A 20,602-nucleotide genomic window follows, 5' to 3' on the forward strand; every position below is an offset into this window, starting at 1 on the left:
TGCGGTGCCCTGATTTATTTTTATTATTATTATTAATAATCGCCCATCTGGCTGGTCACCCAGCCACTCTGGGCGATGTACAATAATAGAAACAGTTTAAAACAATAAAATCCTACATTAAAAACACCATATTTCTAAAAATACCCTAACCTACCCCAAATGCCTGCCTGAACAACCACGTTTTTAATGCATGGCGGAAGCTCATTAAAGAGGGGGCATGGTGGAGTTCCCTAGGGAGGGAGTTCCACAGAGTGGGAGCCACCACAAAGAAGGCCCTCTCCCTCGTCCTCACCAGTCTAACTGTCCTGGCTGATCCTGAAGAGAGAAGGCCATCCAAGGCTGATCTTGTTAAGCGGCCTGTCTGGTGTTGCTGGAGGTGCTCCTTAAGATAGGCTTGGCCAGAACCATATAGGGTTTTAAAGGTCAAAACCAACACCTTGAATTTGGCCCGGAAAACAACTGGTAACCAGTGCAACTCCTTCAGCACTGGAGTGATGTGATCTCACCGGCGGCTGCCTTTAATTAGGCGAGCCGCTACGTTCTATACCAGCTGCAGCTTCCGAACTGTCTTCAAGGTTAACCCCACGTAGAGTGCATTACAGGAATCTAAACAAGAGGAGCCCAGGGCGTGTACTACCGATGGGAGGAGATGGTTGGGAAGGTAGGGGCGCAGCCGCTGTATCAGATGGAGCTGGACAGCGCTGTCTGGCTCACAGCTGACACCTGAGCCTCCATGGACAGCTGGGAGTCTACAATGACCCCCAGGCTGTGGACCTGGTCTTTCAAGGGTAGCCATATCCCATTCAACACCAGGTCAACATCCCCCAACCTCCTCTTGTCTCCCACCAAAAGTACTTTGGTCTTGTCAGGGTTCAGCTTCAGTTTATTCCTCCCCATCCGGCCACTCACTGTCTCCAGACATTTGGACAGGGATTCTACGGCCAACCTTGGTGAAGATTTGAACGAGAGGTAGAGCTGCGAGTCATCCGCATACTGATGACACCGCACCCCAAACCTCCTGATGATAGCCCCCAGCAGCTTCACATAGATGTTAAATAGCATCGGGTAGAGAATGGAACCCTGTGGCACCTCACAAGTGAGCGGCCACGGGTCTGAAACCTCCTCTCCCAGTGCTACCCTCTGGTACCTGCCCGAGAGGAAGGACCAGAACAACCGCAATACAGTATCTCCAATGCCCAACCTCTCCAGGCGGTCCAGGAGGATACCGTGGTCAATGGTATCAAAAGCTGCTGAGGGGTCGAGGAGAACAAGGAAGGAGCATTCGCCCATATCCAGAGCCCTCCTCATATCATCCACTACGGCGACCAAGGCCTTTTCTGTCCCATGCCCAGGCCTGAAGCCCGACTGAAATAGATCTAGATAATCGGCTTCTTCCAAGTGTGCCTTCAACTGCATTGCCACCACCCGCTCAATCACCTTGCCCCAAAATGGCAGATTCGAGACTGAGCGAAAGTTGTTCAGAACTTGGGGATCCAAGGAGGGCTTCTTTAAGAGTGGTCTTATCACTGCCTCCTTGAGGACTGATGGCATCAGTCCCTCCTCAAGGGAGGTGTTCACCACCGCCCTGATCCCCTCACCTAATCTCTCTCTGCAGCCCACAATGAGCCAAGATGGGCAAGAATCAAGTAAGCAGGTAGTCGGCCTTACAGATGAAAGCACCTTGTCCACTTAATCAGAAGGAAGAAGCTGGAACCTATCCCACAAAACCGCACAGATTGCCACAGACTGCCTCTAATTACCCTGAGGGATAATTAACCCATAGTGGGCTGTCGTGTCACCTCAACCAGGTAGGACTTGCATAAAAAGGGTTCTACTACAGTTTGTGTAGTTCAAATGACCCAACAGCCCACCATGGATTAATTAACCCTTGGGATGCCGCAGCGTGTGCTGTCCACCAATGTAGGTAGGGCTTATATAAAAACATAGGTAGGACTATAATCTAAAATATGGTATGGAATGCAAAAAAGAAATGTAATTAAGGGAGCAGTCCCACAAGGAAGAGCATTTTAAAAAGCTGTAACAAATCAGATTATAATATTTATACAGAGAGATACCTAAGTTTAGTCTTTCTTTCCTCATGGAATCTGTTTACAAATCTGTTAGCTTGACTCTGAAGTGCACCACGCAGCGACATACTCTTCCTACCACAGATTTGTTCTGTATCCATGATGAAAGTTTCCATTAGTCTTGAAAGAGCAACAAACTCTGTAGAATTCAGTTTCTCCAGGAACCCATCCTAAGGGCAAAGGATTTAAAGGATGCAACAGTATTATAATTATTTCCATGTTTATCCTACCCCATCCCAAAGACTCAAAAGACCACACAGTAAGAAAAACCCCATTAACCCCACAGTAAAAAAACCCCCATCAAGAGGACTTTTGAAATACAGACATTTGGAGGGAACTGGCCTCATTTTATTACCTATTTATCCAATCTGTGTCTTACCTTTTTTACAGTTTAAGGTATATTATGGGGGATATCCTGTTTTATCTACCCAATAACGTAGTTTGGATATGCAAAGAGGTGGTGACTTGCCCAAAGAACCTACTGAGCTTTGGGGCTAAGTGGTGATTTTAATCCAGGTCTTCTCAGCCCAAGTGCAACACTTTACCCTAGTCAGTCATTTATTTGCAAGTTAGAGGCCACAGAGTCTCGTGTGGCACAGAGTGGCAGGTGGCAGTACTGCAACCGAAACTCTCTCCACGACCTGAGTTCAATCCCAGCGGAAGCTGGGTCCCAGGTAGCCGGCTCAGGTTGACTCAGCCTTCTATCCTTCTGAAGTCGGTAAAATGAGTACCCAGGTTGCTGGGGGAAAGGTAGTCACGAATGGGGAAAGCAATGGCAAACCATCCCACTATAGTCTGCCATGAAAACGCCAGCGAAAGCGGCGTCCCTCTAGAAGTCAGCAGTGACTCGGTGCTTGCACAGGAGGAACCTTTCCTTTCTTCAGAGGCCATTAATAACCCTTTACCCACTACACCACACTTTTTATTTCTCCTGAGATGTACTAAACACACCTGTCCTTATCAAAATCCATATTAGTATAATACCTTTAATAGGCCAGCCAAAAGATCACCAAAAATATGCACGCTTTGAGCTTTGCAGGTCTCATCAGGCAAGATGTTAAAAAAAAAAAAAAAGCAGGAGTAAGGGGGGAGGGGTTAGGAGAGGGAAAAATTGACTTGATGGTGAAGTCACAGTCTCTGCATGTTCAGAGTCCCAAGATGAAGTGGGAGAAGAGGAGTTTGATTTATGGGCCAAGGCAATTGCTACGACTTATCCTGCAGGACACTGTTTCTAGCAGGGCGCTGGCAATGCAAGCAATTCCTTAGAAGGGAAACACTTTCTGGAGAAATCAACCTCTTTCATTAGAATTGAATTCATGCTAACTAGTTCCATCCCCTTATTATGTCCAATGTCCACACACTGGACATCCCATGTGCATAGAGGTCTATTCACATGGGCATCAATCACTCCACAAAATATGCCAAAAAATTCACTGCACAATTCAGGTGTTAAGTGCACAGGTTGCTATGTGAACATGACACCAAATGTGGCTATCCCTTCATGTATACAGTTTGAATGCCTGTATAGAGCTACTGTATGGCTTCTATCTCAAATGTAAAACAATGGCTTTATCTACACCTGGGTCATTTTTAGATATCACACAAATCAGCAGTGTATCACTGAATCTGGGGACTGTCTTGGGCGGGTTTAAAATTGGCTCAGATAGAATGTCAAACCACGATTATGTGAATGAGCCTTGCTGCGCCCTTGGGCTCACTCCTTCCTTCTCTGCACACAGCAATTTCTTCCCTCCTTTCCTGATTTCAGACAACTCACAGTTTGGCGTTTTGTTCAAACCAATATCAGAAACCACTGTAAGGAGGAAGTAATAGCTGCAGAAACGGGGGAGGGAGCACACGAGCATAAGGCTTGGGTATGTTATGATTAACTGTGGTCTGACTCCCCCTTAAGTGCTGACAAAGGAATACACACTTTTCAGCAAATACAGTTTCTATTCAATTTGGCCTCTGCATGTTTCTCCACAGCAATTCTCCAGGACTGACCCAACTACAATTGTTGGGGGAGGGGAGTTTCTTTCTCAACTGAAAATAAAATAAAACTTTATTCTGGGATACAGGTATATGCTTGGAACTTACTTTTGCTCTAGCCATGAGAAACTTGACAGAACGATCATGGCAAATATCAGAGGCACTGTAAAGTAGTTCCCGGATGTTATTTGCTAATCTACTCAGTTCCAGTTCCGACAGCTTTATGTCCTCACTAATCCTAAAAGTAATACAAATGAGAGTTTGTTTACATATTATATATCAGCCAATATAATCCAATGACCCACAAGTACATTCCACTGATTCACCCACATCTACATACACAATGACAACTTTGTATTCTGACGTCAGTATCTATCTTCAGACTGGAAGAGAACTTAACCATTGCTTGTTGTTCAATAGAGATCCAGTAGTTGCAGCAAATGTAAAATAATTTGTAAGTAAACATTACAAAGCAAATAATGGAAAATTACTGCTCATGTAAGTCTTTAACAAAGTATTTACAATGATTTACACACTACATCACTAGAACACACAATAAAAAGGTACCATACACTAGCTTCAGCCCTGCAACCTCTTACATTAAAAGGAGAGACAACACTGGAGAACTGTGTCTTGACCTGCTGAGTGGTTGCAACAAGACACGCAAAGGCTATGGCTGGTTGGAAGCCTCACTATTTTAGAATTGGTTTGGTCTCTGCCTTGTGTTGTGTACAATGTCCACTTTCAGGTAAAGCAGGTTCTATCAATGTATGATATGCATTCCCTATCAGCGAAGTGGGAATTGAAGAAATAAAGGAGGACTAGAAATGTTTCCTTCCTCAAAGGAACAGAGGGATTGGCGGATGAAATAAATACATAAGAGCAAGGGTTCTCAAACACAGCCAAATACATCAGGTAAAAATGAAAATATAAAAAGAACCCGTAAGCATCTCAAGATGCAATTAAGCACAAATATAAACACATAGCTTGGCTGTAGTATCTGCTTGTCCCGTCCCCAGAGATAGCAAGGCCTACAAGGCAGCAAAAAGCCCATGGAAAAGTAACTACAGTAGATCTCAGTAGTTTCTAACACACACACACACACACACACACACACACAGGGTCCATTCCCCATAATGGCGGCAAATTCCGGACATTTTGGGTTGTTCATGGGTTAAACAATCCAAAGTTAAGTTAACCTATAAACTAACTGTGGATTAACTTTGGTCGATAGGAGGTTGATTATGCAAAGCGGAACTGGCTCACATGCAGCATACAACCTAGCAAATCGTGGGTTAACTGTTGCCATTATGTGCAACCCAGGGCACAGGGTGGCCAAACTACCAATTTTAGACAATTAATTTCATATTACATCCAAAATGAAAATTGGGAAAAGTGACAATTTACTATTATATTACAGAGTTCTTCTGTTGAATTTATGTAAAATTCAAAAGAAAAACCAAGTTAATGGCTTTGAATGTTGTAAAACTCTTTGGTATTAGAATTCAGGTTGGTGTACGAGATTCATTTCTCTTCCCAAAGACTGCACAGAATATGCACCAAGCTTGAAAAACTGAGTTTTGGAAATCATGTTTTTAGGTTCACATTTTTAGAGGCATTGTGAATGTTTACTTTCAGATCTTCAGATTTCCAAACAGTGAACCTGCACTGATTTTGTTAGATTAGTTCAGTTCCAGTTTATACAACAGAACCCCACTTCTGCTGCTTTGAAAGGATCTGGATTAAGGATCTTTACTACATACATGATGTCAGTTCCACCTGGTGTAATACTGGATGAAGTCTGTTCCTTGCTAGATGAGGAATCAGTGGTACATTCAGGCTCAGATACAGAGTCAGTGCTGCTGGGTTCACTGTCTGGGGAAAGGTTTCTCTGAGAGACAGAATCGGCTTCTGTGGATGGCAGGTCTCCTTCACTGAAGGCATCACTTATGAACATGCCTTCATGAGTCAGATAAGCCACTTCTGTGTCTACGGTACTTTCCTTTGCAGTGTCCTTCTGCAGAGAAGCATCACCCAACTCCTTGCTCCTTTGGTTCTTGTCTAGAACCAAGAGAACTACATTTCTGATGACATTTAGTGTTGCCTAGGACAAAATACAGGGCCTGTTAAAATACAGATTGTGCTGTATTTCTTTAAAAAACATCATTTAGCAAGAATATTTGTATTTTAAATGTTGCATAATTTGTGGCCAACAGAATGATTCAAAGATTCATATCCACCAATTTTATACCATATATTCTGCCCCACAGTAGCATCCACTTTTAACTGCTAAATTCAAAAATCACAGTGAAATATATCAGCTATACCTAAATAAGTGGCAGTATTTTAAAATTAAATGCATCTTAAATGTATTTTCACCATGGTCTTCATATGGGAAAAATTATTATTGTTATTATATTTCCTCCAATATTGGACCTGAGAAGTCCCCAAAATAAGACAGATGTTTCTGCATACTCTGAGGAATCTCCAAGAACACAGGAGTGTATTTGTAGAGTAATTTTTTTAAAAGCCTAAGAAGGACATATGTTCAGTGCCTTCCAGGATGTGTGGATTGTTGAGTGTGTCAGTGGCAGGGGTAAAAGGAGAGTATTGGCCTACTGGAACCCCTAACAGCTTACGGTATTGTGGGGCTGAGGATTAGAGCTGAGGTGATACTTGCTAAAAACTCCTCTCTCTGTACTACCCAATGAAGTTTCAGAAGGGAGGAAAGGCATCTTTTTCCCACTCAAATCTGAGCCATTTCATGCTATATTGTCCATATACTTTATTGCAACTAAGGGTGCAATCCTATGCATGTTTAAACAGATAAAAGGCCTACAACTCCCAGCATGCCCTAGCCAGCCATGCTGCCTGGGGCATGCTGTGAGTTGTAGGCCTTTTTCTGTCTAAGCCTGCATAAGATTGTGCCTTAAGCCAACGTACATGTAAATGAAACAATCACATTTTCTTCTCTTGCTTACCCGTGCCTCCATTTCCCCCCTTTTTCTGTTGTTTCCCTGTCATACCTGTTCTTGGTAAAGCACCATGAACATAGATGACACTATATAAATAAATAATAAATACGGCATAATAGGGAAGGTTTGAGGAAGCTGTGTTTGGGGTGGGGGATCCTTTTCCTCCCCCACCCTCAAACCTCCTGTCCTGAAAGCTCAGATAATCATTGCTAGGCTTGTGTTACAGGACAGCTGCAGCTCTGAACAGGTTTCCTTCTGATAGGGGCTGGTGACACACTACGGCTTATTTTTTTTTCCAGGTCTCCACTTGAACTTATTTCTAAAGCACTTCAAAAAGCTAGGAACCATATGATGGTCACAGTACACTATTATATAACATTCACAAAAAGAGCTTAACACATTTAGGACCTTTCATTTGTTTGGCTCGGGTGGATAGTACTTAGTGACTGCCTCTGCCTCCTAGCTCACTTCCCAAACAAAATTAAAACAACATTCACAATTTGTTCAGTGACAAAAACATTCTAACTGATCAATACAGATGTGTCAGTAACTGCTCAAAGTCAAGATGGCTGAAAGAACAGGAAGAGAAAAGGCAGAAGGATGAGAAGTAGGGATCTAAAGGAACCATTAGAGCAAAGATTTTATGGAAAAATGGGAAAGAAATTGCAACAATTTTTCATTCAGAAAAGTATCAAAACCAAATTGTGCCAAAATCCAAATGGGGGATGTCTCCATTTTGGGAAGCCATAACTGATTTCTTCTTCTGAGAGACATGAATTTAGAAAAAATGCACAGAAGTGCACCTCTATTGTCTGATTTAGTTAAAACCGGAGTTAAGTGCACAAGTACTTATTTACTGTACTTTACCTAGGATGCCATTGCAACTGGTTTATTCTAGAAATATGCAGAAATACTGAGGAAGTGAGCATGTAACTTGGATTTTTTTATTATATGTTTAAACACTTTGTGGATAGCAAAAGATGTAGGAATATAAATTGAACTTATTTTCACTACATTTGATTCTACATACCGCTCAAGTAAATTGGTCCCATAGAAATGGAGTTACTTAAAGTAAATTGGATCTACAAGAAAATTGTAAGTATTGAAGATACATCTAAAAACCAATGCAATGTAACAGGGGCTCCATCTATTACGATATGTGTGATTGGAGTTGGGAAACAGATTTCTCCCAGCATTTCCAAACCTCTCAGTAGTACCTTAATGTCTTATTGAAGTCGTTAGGTGCAACTGCAAGACAGATTGTAGAACAATACCTTGCTCAACAAAGTAAAACATGTCATGTCACAAATATGCCCTGGAGTGCCCTTGTGATACACTTCACTGTATTGGTTGTACCAACTCCAGTGCTGAGTAAGCATTTGAGAAGGGGAGGGCAACGTGTCTTCGCCCAGATGTTTTGGTCTACAACTCCCATTATTCCTCAACATTGGCTATGCTGATGGGAACTGTAGGCCAAAACATCTGGAGGACCACAAGTTGCCCGCCCCTGCTTTTGAGAATGATCTCACTAATAAATAGTAGTAGTTGAGATATAATGAGTGGTTCCATTGTTATACTGCATTGATGTTTAGGTGTACATACAAATAAAAACGCATTATTTTACATTCTCATCGATCCATTTTACTTTAGCTCCTAGTGGACCAATTCACCTAGAATTGAACATACTGAAAGAAATGTAACTTCACATTCATGCATATTTCTGCAATCTGCAGAAGATTTAAAGCAGTGTATGGGGGGGCAGTGTTAAAGCAGGGGTGGGCCACCAGTTGCCTTCGGCCTAATTTCAAAAACCCTCTACAAATGACCCACCCAGACGTATGAAAAGAGTGCTTTGTCCCTCTCCCAGAAGCCCACTGGGTGGTAAGGAAAAGACAGATTGCTTATCTGTAACTGTGGTTCTTTGAGTGGTCATCTGTACATTCACACATATGTGAATTCCACATATCCCGTGCACAGAATCCTGTTCAGGAAACATTATGGCTGAGGAATTTTTGGTGGGAACTTTTGGTGGGAACCCTCCCCCACTCCCCCAGTGTGTATGTCCGTAGCGGGTTCCTGCCTATTCCTTCAGTTCCTTGAGCCTGCCCATTGCAGCCTCAGAACCAAGCAGAGCCAACACTAATCTCGCCTTCTGATGTAGATGAAATCGGTACAAGATCCTGCACAGACTCAGCCATTAGAGCTGGTTCCGTAAGTTGGGCTCGAAGTGGTATCGGCGAATCAAGCATTGGCGGAGGAGCCATTACAGTTGATGGTATGACTGGTACCAAGACAGGAAATTGTTGGGTCTATCGCTGGCCCGACTGTTGCCTTTTTCAATTTCTTTAGCTCCAAAGAAGATTGTTGCACTCTAGCCTTTTTCAATAGTTTCTTTACTACCATAAGGTTCAACGACAGTCCAGGTGTGGATGGATCAAATTCAGGTCTCAACTGAGGGAGGAAGTAGTCTCCAAAATTCCCAAAGGCCAAGGCGAGCCGGAAAGGGTCTCTGCTGTCCCAAGCAGGAGAGAGATCCTTTGACAAGTGTGCTGTATCAGGTTTGTCTGACAATGGCTCTACCACTTCAAGGGCTTTCCTCCACAAAACAGCTCACAGCCTGTCAGAGTGATTACATCTCGCCTGTTTTGTAAAGGCTTGCCAATGAGCACAGGCCTCCACTTTGTGGCCTTCTCCCAGGGAGACATGACACAAGGAGTGCCCATTAGTGGGAAGCAATTTACTGCCACAACGGACACACTTCCAGTAAGGGGTCCTCATTGTCATATGCCTGTAGGTGATTACAGAGATCGTGAACACAAAAGAAACAAATCAAATCTAAAACAGTGGTAATAGGAAGAAAAAATGAGAGGACAGGAAGATAAGGTAAAAGAAAAAAAACCCAGCAGTTGTAATACAAATAGCATACAATGAGAAAAGTTTCCTATGAGGCAATCACAATAGTGGTCAAAAGAGAACTGAGGAAATAGGCAGGAACCCACTAGGGGCATTCGCAATGGGACAACAGGAGAGGGTTCCAGCCAAAAGTTCCTCAGCTATAGAAGTTTCCTGAATGGGGCTGTGCACAAGCACAGAGCCTGTATGCGTGATGCACAGAGATCACGAAGAAGAAAGGGAAAGAGAGCAAGGTGTCAAAGAGAAGAGAGTGAGAAATGGGGTGGCAGAAAGGAAGAGAAAAAGAAAATGTGAGAAAGTCTCACTTCCAATTTTGACCAACCACAGTTTAATGTCTGAACATGAACAAACTGCAGATAGCCTTAACTACAGTTTACTGAAACAACCCAACTTCAAATGTTGGTTTATGAAGCTTGCTTGTTTCAATAAACAATATTAACCACAGTTTAAGGTTGGAATGTAATGCTAAACCGTGACGAATCAAAAACAGAAGAAGCAAACGTTTCTGATCTCTTTCTGTTCCATAGGAGGAGAGGGGAGTGGATAATGCGCAAGCTTCAGGCTCTCCTAGACTTATTCCCACAATAGTAAATCATGGTTTGTCATTACGCTCAATCGCAGCCATTGACTGAACTGTAATAATATGAAAACAACTTAAACCATTTTGATCACATATAAAAAATAAATTTTGGAGCAAATAAAACGGAATCTAATGAGATAGGTTATGCCCTATGCAGTAAAAATCAATCCTATTTATTTTCAGGAATTAATACCAAACAACTAAAAGAGACCAATAAATATTAATGTTACTTTGCCATTATACAGTATAGTTTTACACAACTCTGTTATAACCACAGAAGCTAGTACAGCTAGTACAAGAGATAAATTAAGTCTATTCAAAGTGGACCTTACCTTAATTCTCTTGAGAAAGATAATAAGATTTGAAAAAATATCCTTCAATAGATCAAACCACTGTGGAAAATTCATCATCCTCATTTGATCTGCAAGTCTATGATGAATATTGTAAAACAATTATTATAATTTCATTTAAAATCCAATTTAGTTCTCTGCTCACAGGGTGGCCTTGGGTATGCCCCTTGTCAGCCCAACCCTCAGCCTCCATTCCCTGTCTTTAAAATAAGAACATTAAGGTCTGCCTTACAGGGTTACTTTGGTTATTAATGAGATGAGAATCAAAAGCACACTTCAGGAATATATAATAAAAACTATGAAGAAAATTAACATTAAATTGCATTGAAATAATTTTTGTAGCACAATTTACATTTTGAGGTTTCAAAATCTGGATGGGGTCTTTGCAAAGAATTTCAAACAGATAGCAGGACAGCCTGGACATCATGATAAACCAGGATCATGTACTCCCTCTGCTCCACTGGCATGGGCATGAGAAAGAAGTGAGAAGATTTCAATTCTGTTTTTGATTAACTAATGTTACATCCAATCCATAAACTACAGTTAATCTTAAATACAATCTCTTGAAACAATCCAGCTTCATAACCCATGGCTTGAAGTTGTCTTGTTTCAAACAAACCATACTTAATGTTAACCACAGTTGGTCACATCTGGATGAAACAACAAGCCTTGGTAATCAAAACTGGAAGTAAAAGCTTCTGATCTCCTCCTTGTGGTTGTGCTGGAGGAGAGGGGAAGGGGGAGGAACATGCCATCATAAGGCTCACTGCGGCTCATTTAGATCATGATAAACAGTATTTTATTATGACATCTGAACCAGCATACAGTGTCAGAATTGTGAATGGATGGGTTACTTAAAACTTTACCACTTAAAACATATTCTTCTAAAAATGGAACATACTAATTTGTCTTCATTGCTGAACAATAATTATGGCACTGAATGAGAAAACATAACTAAGGCTTATGGTATTTTTTCCCAGCTAAGAAAAATTACTAAGATTAAACCAGTTTTTCAGGAACTACCAAAACACAATTCTGTAATTATAAATGAGTAACTATTTTGAGACAAAAGGTGGTTAAATCCACCTCAGAACAAAGCAAAACAAAAAGAATCCTAAGAAGTAAATAGACTAATAATTAATTAGCCTTTCAACAGAATTATAGCCCCAAAGTCCTCTTTACAAATCCTTTGGGTTTTTCAGATTAATGAAATGGAACACACTTTCAGAAATGAATTGCCTCTCAGCAGCAAACTGGAAACAGCAGCACCTTTTGCTTTTCCTAGCACACTAGTATCAACTGGAGTCAACTGCAAATGTGTGTCTAGAATATCAGCATTGGCCTTCTGAAATGTCATTAAATATTGCTTGCTTTGCAAGTGCAAGCCTGCCCTGTTTCCTAGTCATTCCAGAGGTTTTGAGACTCAGACAAATAAACCAGAATTTCAGTTTCCATGAATTCATTCCAATTCATTCAGCTGGCTGGTTCAGACATAACACTAATTTAGCTTTTCAAGAATGAACCTAGTGTTCCCTCTGACAACCCCAGGCTTGTATGTTTCCCACCTGGTGCGACCACAAGGAGGAGTTTGGAAACTTCTGTTTCCATTTTACATTGACCGCAATTTGCCATAATGTCTCAACCCAACAAACCATGGTTCTTAACAACTTCAAACCATGGTTTACAATGCTGGCTTGTTTCCACTAACCATAGTTAAGAGTAAGTTTGTAAACAATCTCTGATCGACAGTCGTGTGACATGTGAACCTGGACCAATGGGTTGTTTAGGGGTTAAACAACCTAGCAATTAACTCAACAACCATGGGTTGTTTAGTCTCTAAACAACCTATAATGCCAGGTTTGCACATCACACTCACAACCTTCAATAGGGCTGTAAATGTTGTTTACAGAAACTGGAAGTGGGTTGCAGGCAGCATACGTCCCTGCAAATAGCATTACCCACGATTTGCTCCTGTGATATGCAAACTGGGTTATAGTTTAACATTATGCCTTAATGAGGACAATGGAACATTCTTGGATATGACACAGCATTGGCATCTTAAGCACAATTTAAAAAATAAAAATAAAACTGTAGGGATCCCTTCCCCCACAGCCATTTTTTCTACTATACTAGCATCTGAGTATGTATAACCCTGAATGTCACCATAGGAAGAATGATGTTAAAAGATGAATAGTTAAATAAGGGAAAAGCATGCAGACACAATTAGCAGAGTTCTTAACTATTCATAGATAAAGCAGCAAACAAAAATAACCTATTTCACTCCCTACCAAATCAACTCAGAGCTCTAGGTTTATACTTACTTAACAACCACTTCTGTGTCTATTTCTTCTATTTGTGATACTGTATTAACCACACACTGCAAAATATAAGAAAATGTATCTTAGCTTTTCCTCAAATGTAATTCTTCCAAAACTTAATTATTCTTCTATTTACTCTAATCCTCAAGGCTATTTATATCTTGAACTGATATAAATTTAAAAAATCTACACAAGGGACAGTCGAAATTGGACCCACACAAATTTTCCTCCTGCTAATTATTGTGAGGGCTGAAGAGCTACACAGGAGATTGAAGCCCAACCCACTGGAAAAGTTCACTCTAACCTGCATCTAGTTTCCAGAACACACTGTGTTTAATACATATAAAATAAAAAAATCATTATACTATCTAGGAGATTAAGTTCATCTCATCCTCTGTATTCCACTTCAAACAAAAAGTCTGTATATGTTGCTTTAAGATGATGTTCAATGAATAGACATTTTGAAAACCAACAGATCAAGCTACTGTAGATATAATATACTGGGATGTTTAGATGGTGACATCTTAAGAAGGCTAGTAATTTGAGGGGCTGACTGAGACCGCTTAGTGTAGTGGCAAGCCCTTATTGCCATCCCTTCTAATGGACTGATTCATACATAGATTTCTGAGGGGGTAAGCTCCATGCAACAGCATTACCATTCTAGTTCCTTTGGGGTGGCATTTATTTGAAATCCTACCAATGGCTTTTAGATGTGTGTTAAGTTCCTCAATGTTCATGGTGGGATGATTTTAGGCAAATACATCTGTGATTAATTTAACTTATACCACTTGCTTGACATTGCTAGCTTCTATTTTATAAGGAATAACTCCATTTTGTATAACTAAAAAGAAAGCCAGGCTCAAATGTCTTTGGATCGCTCTAAAAGAATTTCCCAATCCCTGGCCAGGATAACTGAAAATTCCTGCTTCTTTCATTTTCAATGGGAATGGGAAATCCTATTTGCATGAGCCTCCCCAACTAACTTTTCACAAGCCCCACCTCTACGTAGCCTAGGGTCCTAGAAGTATTGAGAAATGAGGCAATTATAACAGGTTTTAAAGGATGCAGGCCCAGGAACTTGACTCTCTATTTCCATTTCATTCTACCAGAGGCTTGCACAAAGATACATGGCTGTCAGGTGCCACCTCCCTAGCTTCCTTTGTAGTCAAGCCGTCAAGGTATGTTTCTGGTCAATTACTTTTATTATGCAAACTACAAACAATCCTTGCTTCAGGCTACAGACCACAACTGACAACAAGCTTTTTTAGCAGGCTTTGCATAATAGAGGCTTCAGATAACTACTTGGGTTAAAACGCTATGCATGAAAGTTGCTACTTAACTGCCCCTGGCTACTATAGACCCGGCATCTCAGACTGAGTGGCACTGGCTTATCAAGTCTGTCCCTCAAGGTGGGTCTTTCCATGGGGTCACTTCCCTTGCTGCAAGTCTCATAACCCAGCGTTGCTCCTCCCTTTTTGTTTGACTCTGGGGTCTTTTATTCCCACCTCCTCTTCTTTTTTAGGAGCCTGTGTTCTCTCACAGGTTCAGGGGACAACCTGGGCAGGCTATCATTCAACTGCTTAGAGTGCAGCTGGGCTTTACCCACTCTAGCACCGATATTCTGACCGGGTCCCCCCTCCTGCAATCTTGACACCTCAACAACTCTTTCTACTTCCCCCCTTCCTTCTGACTCAGAATCAGTTCCTATGTCTTCTTGGGACATGGCTGCAGAAGTGCTGGGCCCAATGTGTACATTGGGTGGGCTTTATAGTCTCACAAAATATGGTTGGTGCTGCTCCTGCCTCTTTCCACATTCTGCCACATTTTCTACATACTCCTTTAAAGTTAAAGGGCAGTTGCTCCTGAGACATGTGCTGTGCTAGGGAGCATCTAGATCTTAATATGTGTGTCTTTGCAACCCTATCCTTAACTATGTACATTGAAAGAGTTACTAGTATGTGACGTATGGAAGCACAAAATGAGTGATCCTCTCAGTCTAGGAAAAATGTCAAAACTTTAACATGGGATGATTGTGTAGAGTAATAGGGTACATGTATAGCAAAGGAGTGCAGAAGACAACATGCATGTAACAAAATCCCCAAAGCTGGTTCTGTAAACTATAACGTTTACATGCCAAAAACACAAAGAATCATAGAATAGAAGGGTTGGAAGGACCCTATAAGACCATCAAGTCCAACCCCCTGCTCAACACAGGAATCCAAACCCTGACAGATGGCTGTCCAGCTTCATCTTGAATGGAGAGCCCACTACCCCGCTAGATAATTAGTTCCATTATCGTATTGCTACAGTCAGGAATAGGAAAAAACAGTCAGGAAGTTTTTCCTGATATTCAGCCGGAATCTGGCTTCCTGTAACTTGAGCCCACTATTCCATGTTTTGCATTCTGGGATGATCGAGAAGAGATCCTGGCCTCCCTCTCTGTGATAACCTTTCAAGTACTTGAAGAGCACTATCATATGTCCCCTCAGTCTTCTCTTCTCAAGGCTAAACACGCCCAGGTCTTTCAGTCTTTCCTCACAGGGCTTTGTTTCCAGTCCCCAGATCATCTTCGTTGCCCTCTGAACCGTCTCCAGTTTCTCTGCATCCTTCTTCAAGTGTGGTGCCCAGAATTGGACACAGTAATCCAGATGAGGCCTAACCAGTGCTGAGTAGAGGGGAACTTCATGGGATTTGGAAGCTATACTTCTATTAATGCAGCCCAAAATAGCATTTGCCTTTTTTGCAGTCACATCACATTGTTGACTCATAAGAAGAAAAAAAACAATATGAAAGGAGACTATAAATTTTCATTTTAAAACTTACAAATATATTTATTTTTATACCACTTCTGTTCACCTCCGCTAGAACAGCAAAAAAAAGACTAGCAAATGAGGACATATTCCTCTTCCATATGTGTATCACATTCGGCAGTGGCTATTTCATCCTCGGAGTGAGTTCCTTGGGAAAGCATTCACCAAGTACTGTGAATGTTTAAGTAATCTGTGATGGGCTCCGCTATTCTCTGATGGGCTCCGCTCTTGAAATAGGGATAGCAAAGTAGCTCTGTCTAGGGGGCCCCAATCAGTTTCTGGTTCTGTTTAGTAAGTTACCATGCCCCTCCCATCATCATGGCTCGTCCTCTGGGAAACCCACATGCCCATGTGGCTAACAATAAGCACATCACCATGAAAATAAAGCTAGAAAGCGACCAAGGAATATTTGCAATGACGAAGGTGGAGATGGGAATAAGGCCTGAGGTGGCTTCCAGGCCTAAAATTCCTCTCTATTGACTAATAAGAGCCAACCTAAAGGCAAATGAAGACATAAAATCCAGTGTGGTGTAGTGGTTAGGGTGCTGGACTGGAACTTGGGAGATCCAGGTCCTAGTTCCCACTTGGCCATGAAGCTCACTGGGTAACTTTAGGCCAGTCACTGACTTACCTAACAGTCACCTAACCTACCTCACAGGGTTGTTGTGAGGATAACATGAAGATGAGGACGACTATGAAAGCTGCCTTAGGATCCTTGCAAGAGGGAAAAAGGCAGGGTATAAATGTGATGATGATGATGATGATATTAAGAATCCACATTAAAAAAACTATCCTACTAAGTCTGTAGCCTAATGGTCAACTCGCTAACCGGGTGCAAGAATCACAGAATCTCACAGGCTATTCTGAATGCACATGGGCAGGTCACCACTCTTCCATTGATCCCATTCAAGATATTTGCAGAAAACAACCTGGAAGAGGTTGGGGGAAAGCTCACATCATCCCCAACAGCAAAGGTTACCTCACACTTGCAGAGTCATGGTTCTAAGCCAAACGATATTGTCACACACAATTTTCCAGTAAAATGCCCCAAACTCCTCACTTCTAACTGACAGAAAGATAATGGGTACTCTGATTAGTAATTTACAATAATGTATTTTATACTATATTTTAGAGGTACTCTTATTTACAGTTTATAAAAATGTCCCCACAATCTACTTTTAAAAATATAATCAGCTTATTTCTTCAAATAACAATCAATAACTTATTCAGAGCAGCATGATAAATCAACCAAGTACAGATTGCTTTGGCTTTTAAAAACTTAAGATAGAGAAGGAAAGCTATTAAGCCACCTGGACATATTAGATGACCTGAAGAGTGACCTGGTTCACATGTAATGCCAATCCTGGGTTAAACAACCCATTGGTGTGGCCACACTGGAACAAGCGACCGTTCACCTTCCTTCAATTCAGCTTTCTGAAACAATCCAGGAGCGGAGTTGTCTCAGAAGTTGTTTGCACGTTGTGACATGCAAACCAGGACCATGGGTTACAAGTCTAGGTTGTTTAACCCTATAAAACCCAGAATGCCAGGTTCGCACATCATGACAATATCCCAGGAATGTTCCTTGGTTATTTCAGAAAGCAGAAGCGGGTAAGAGGGTGGGATCAACAAATACGATTGTGCAAACTGGCCATTATGTACCTTAAAGAATCAATTACCTCTCTCTCTCTCTCTCTCTCTGTCTCAAATATATATGTGGTAAGTAAAAATCCCTTAAGAAAACAGATTACCTGCTTAATTATATTCTTTGCTGTTGTAATAATTTCATCTCCATATATTTCAAAAAAATTCAGCTTCCTTTGTTTTAGAAGTCCAAACACTAATGACACAAGCCTTTCCTATTTAGAACGAAAATAAATAACAGAACGTATGAAAGGTAATTAAAATTTAAAAGGAAAATTAGAACCCAAATATTACAAATAAGCTAACACACTAAAATAGCAAATCCTGTACAATTATGAATATCAAGGTTCAATTGTTGTAGAAACCACATACTTATCAAAACAGTGAGAACATTTCCCACAAGAATCATGTTTGAAGTTATTTTGAGAAAGAAGAGTTGACAACCATTGATGTGTGCAAAACTGAACAAGATTCATCAACCATAACTTGATACAAAAGGAATAAATTATGCAAGTTGTATACAGATCTCAAGGTGTTTCCAGTTCTGTATTGTACTTGGACCCAGGCCTGGTATTACTATCCAGCATATTCGGGGAGCTGTTCAGGCACACTAACAGTGGTACCTACTGGAGTCTATCACCACTAGCAACAAATGCAAGGGCCTCCGCTCCAGGCCATTGTAGCTTCTGCGAAAATGCAATGCCCCAGCAGTATCATCTTTCCACAGTATTCTGGGTAAAAAAACATGGTGCTTGCCATGGTTCTTTTTTAACCCACAATGCCTCAAAATGATAGAACTTCCAGGGCGCTGCATTTTGAGAAAAACTAAGGTGATGGCCACAGCCACTAAGGAGCCCCATCACATGGCACCCAGCTATGTATCCCCTCAAACCTGGAGCCTGCCCTGCTTGGACCCAGAAAAGGAAAGAAAAACTGAACCAGTTTATTTTGGTTCCCCTGCATTATTTAAAATGTTATGAAGAGGCTATAATAGCACCTCTTCTAGAATATATGAACTACATGTTATAAAGAAAAATACAGGGCCAAAATGGGCAGTACTGTGCTGAGTTCTCTCCCAACCATCCCATAATATTTAGTACAGCTTACCTGGTGTTATACATTTTGCATCATTATACTGTAATGATTACAGTGAGGCAACCTTCTCAGCACTGGGCTAAGACTTTCCTGTTCCTCTAGACATTTCAAATGTTTCAAAGTCTTTGAAAATATTTGAAAATATTTCAATATTATTGCTGCAGCTTATTTAAGTACGACGAGCCACGGTGCCCACAGGCACCAGGTTGCATATGCAATGCCTGCTCGGGGTTGTCATGCCATGCAAACCCAGCAATCATGGGTTATGTGATAGTTAAACAACCCTTGCATAACCCTAAAAACATGAATTAAGGTGGGTTGTTTCACCTCATATCCTCATTTGTTTAACCCTCACATGACCCCGTTCGCTAGTTTCACATGATACCACACCTCCTGAACAGGGGTTGCATATTCAAATGCCCCCTCACAAGCACCACAGCCTCAATAATTAAGAATACAATGGAAAATATCAAAACATGCAACAGTAGGGTTGAAATTAAAGCTTATATCACTGTGAGGATTTACATTCCATTTATACAAACTAATTTCATACAGAAAAGAAATGAATGGCATTGGCATTTACAACAGCGGGTTCCAGGATTTGCCCTGAAAAGGCAATTGCCTAAAACCTATTAAACAGTGAGCACTGTACCTCTTCTAGAATTTGACATTCTTCCTCCAGAGGTCTATTTAAGTCACTGCGAGCATAGGTAGAAAATTCTGCAATCATCATTTTATCTATGAGTTTTTCTAATTCACAGAGTTGTGATCCAAGATGCCTGCTCAAGAAAAAATGCGAGAGATAAAAGTTAAATAATCAAGACAGGTGGTATGAGTGTGATATGTTAGCTTAATATTAGGAAAATACAGTGGCACACTACTTCTATTTTGGTAATTTCTCAGCAATAACTAACACTATACAAGTGGGTGTCAAATATAGGATGTATGTGTTACATCTTTCGGTGGGTAAGATCCAATGGTGCACACGTGGCTGGTGCGTGACCTGTGCCTTCCAGACACTTGCGTTTCTGGTCATTTAGGAGCTTGCCGCGAGAAGCACTACATCACAGTAGGGGTTGTACGTGCATCAGGATCGGTGGTGCTGGCCGCCAGCTGTAGGGTACCATTGGATCCTACCCTTTGAAACCAAGAGAATTCTACAATGACATGCATGGAAGTTAGAAATTCCCAACAAAGGGGGAAGAAGTTACTAGAAGAGATTTTTCCATGCTTGTTAACCTTCTTCAACACAGAGGCTTATTTGAATTTCAAAGAAAAGATCTCCTAAGGAGAGCAGAAAGAACTTGAAGGACCCGAATATGAAAATAATATGACTTAAGATAAAAGTGAGGCAAGAATTTTATAACTAAATTTTCAAGACATTCTGATGTCAAAACTGAAGTCTGCCAGTGCCCATTTTCATATGGAGCTTTTTGAGTTGGCATAATTTAAATTCTTCAGTTCCTCTATCCTTAAGAGTCAGTAACTGGTTAAAAAGGGGGGGATAAATACAGGGGAGAAGTAAATGGACATTTCTTGCAGTGGAGCAAGCAGTGATGTCCCCACAAGGGACCTGTATTGGGACAAGTGCTATTTAACTTCTTCAAAAATGAGAGCTGTAGTCAGAGGTGGGCGATGAGGTGGTCAAGACAGTAGATGACACAAAATTCCTCAGGATTCAAGACTGCAAAGAGCTCCAAAAGAGTATCTCCAAACTTAGCAAATGCACAACAAAATGGCAATTGAGGTCCAATGTAAAGCAACTGGGGCACAAATTCCAACTTCACATATATACTGATGGAGTCTAAACTGGCAGTGACTAAAACAGGAAAGATCTTCCA

General features: G+C 41.2%; 1 protein-coding gene across 4 annotated transcripts in view; it reads right to left on the reverse strand.

The window, feature by feature from the left end:
* VPS54 (VPS54 subunit of GARP complex) overlaps nucleotides 1-20,602 on the reverse strand; it is an 89,198-nt gene that overhangs the window by 36,843 nt on the left and 31,753 nt on the right. For all 4 annotated transcript variants that reach the window (XM_084823286.1, XM_084823267.1, XM_084823295.1 and 1 more), the window contains 7 exons: nucleotides 19,414-19,540; nucleotides 17,774-17,881; nucleotides 13,216-13,271; nucleotides 10,877-10,973; nucleotides 5,840-6,180; nucleotides 4,185-4,314; nucleotides 2,076-2,257 (listed from right to left, as the gene is read on the reverse strand). In XM_084823286.1, coding sequence (XP_084679412.1) covers nucleotides 2,076-2,257; nucleotides 4,185-4,314; nucleotides 5,840-6,180; nucleotides 10,877-10,973; nucleotides 13,216-13,271; nucleotides 17,774-17,881; nucleotides 19,414-19,540 — 1,041 coding nt within the window. The remainder of the gene's footprint in view (nucleotides 1-2,075; nucleotides 2,258-4,184; nucleotides 4,315-5,839; nucleotides 6,181-10,876; nucleotides 10,974-13,215; nucleotides 13,272-17,773; nucleotides 17,882-19,413; nucleotides 19,541-20,602) is intronic.

This window comes from Heloderma suspectum, chromosome 1, assembly GCF_057233095.1.
Source record: "Heloderma suspectum isolate Gila_16-S chromosome 1, 16-S_ref, whole genome shotgun sequence".
NCBI classification, from domain to species: Eukaryota; Metazoa; Chordata; class Lepidosauria; order Squamata; family Helodermatidae; genus Heloderma; species Heloderma suspectum.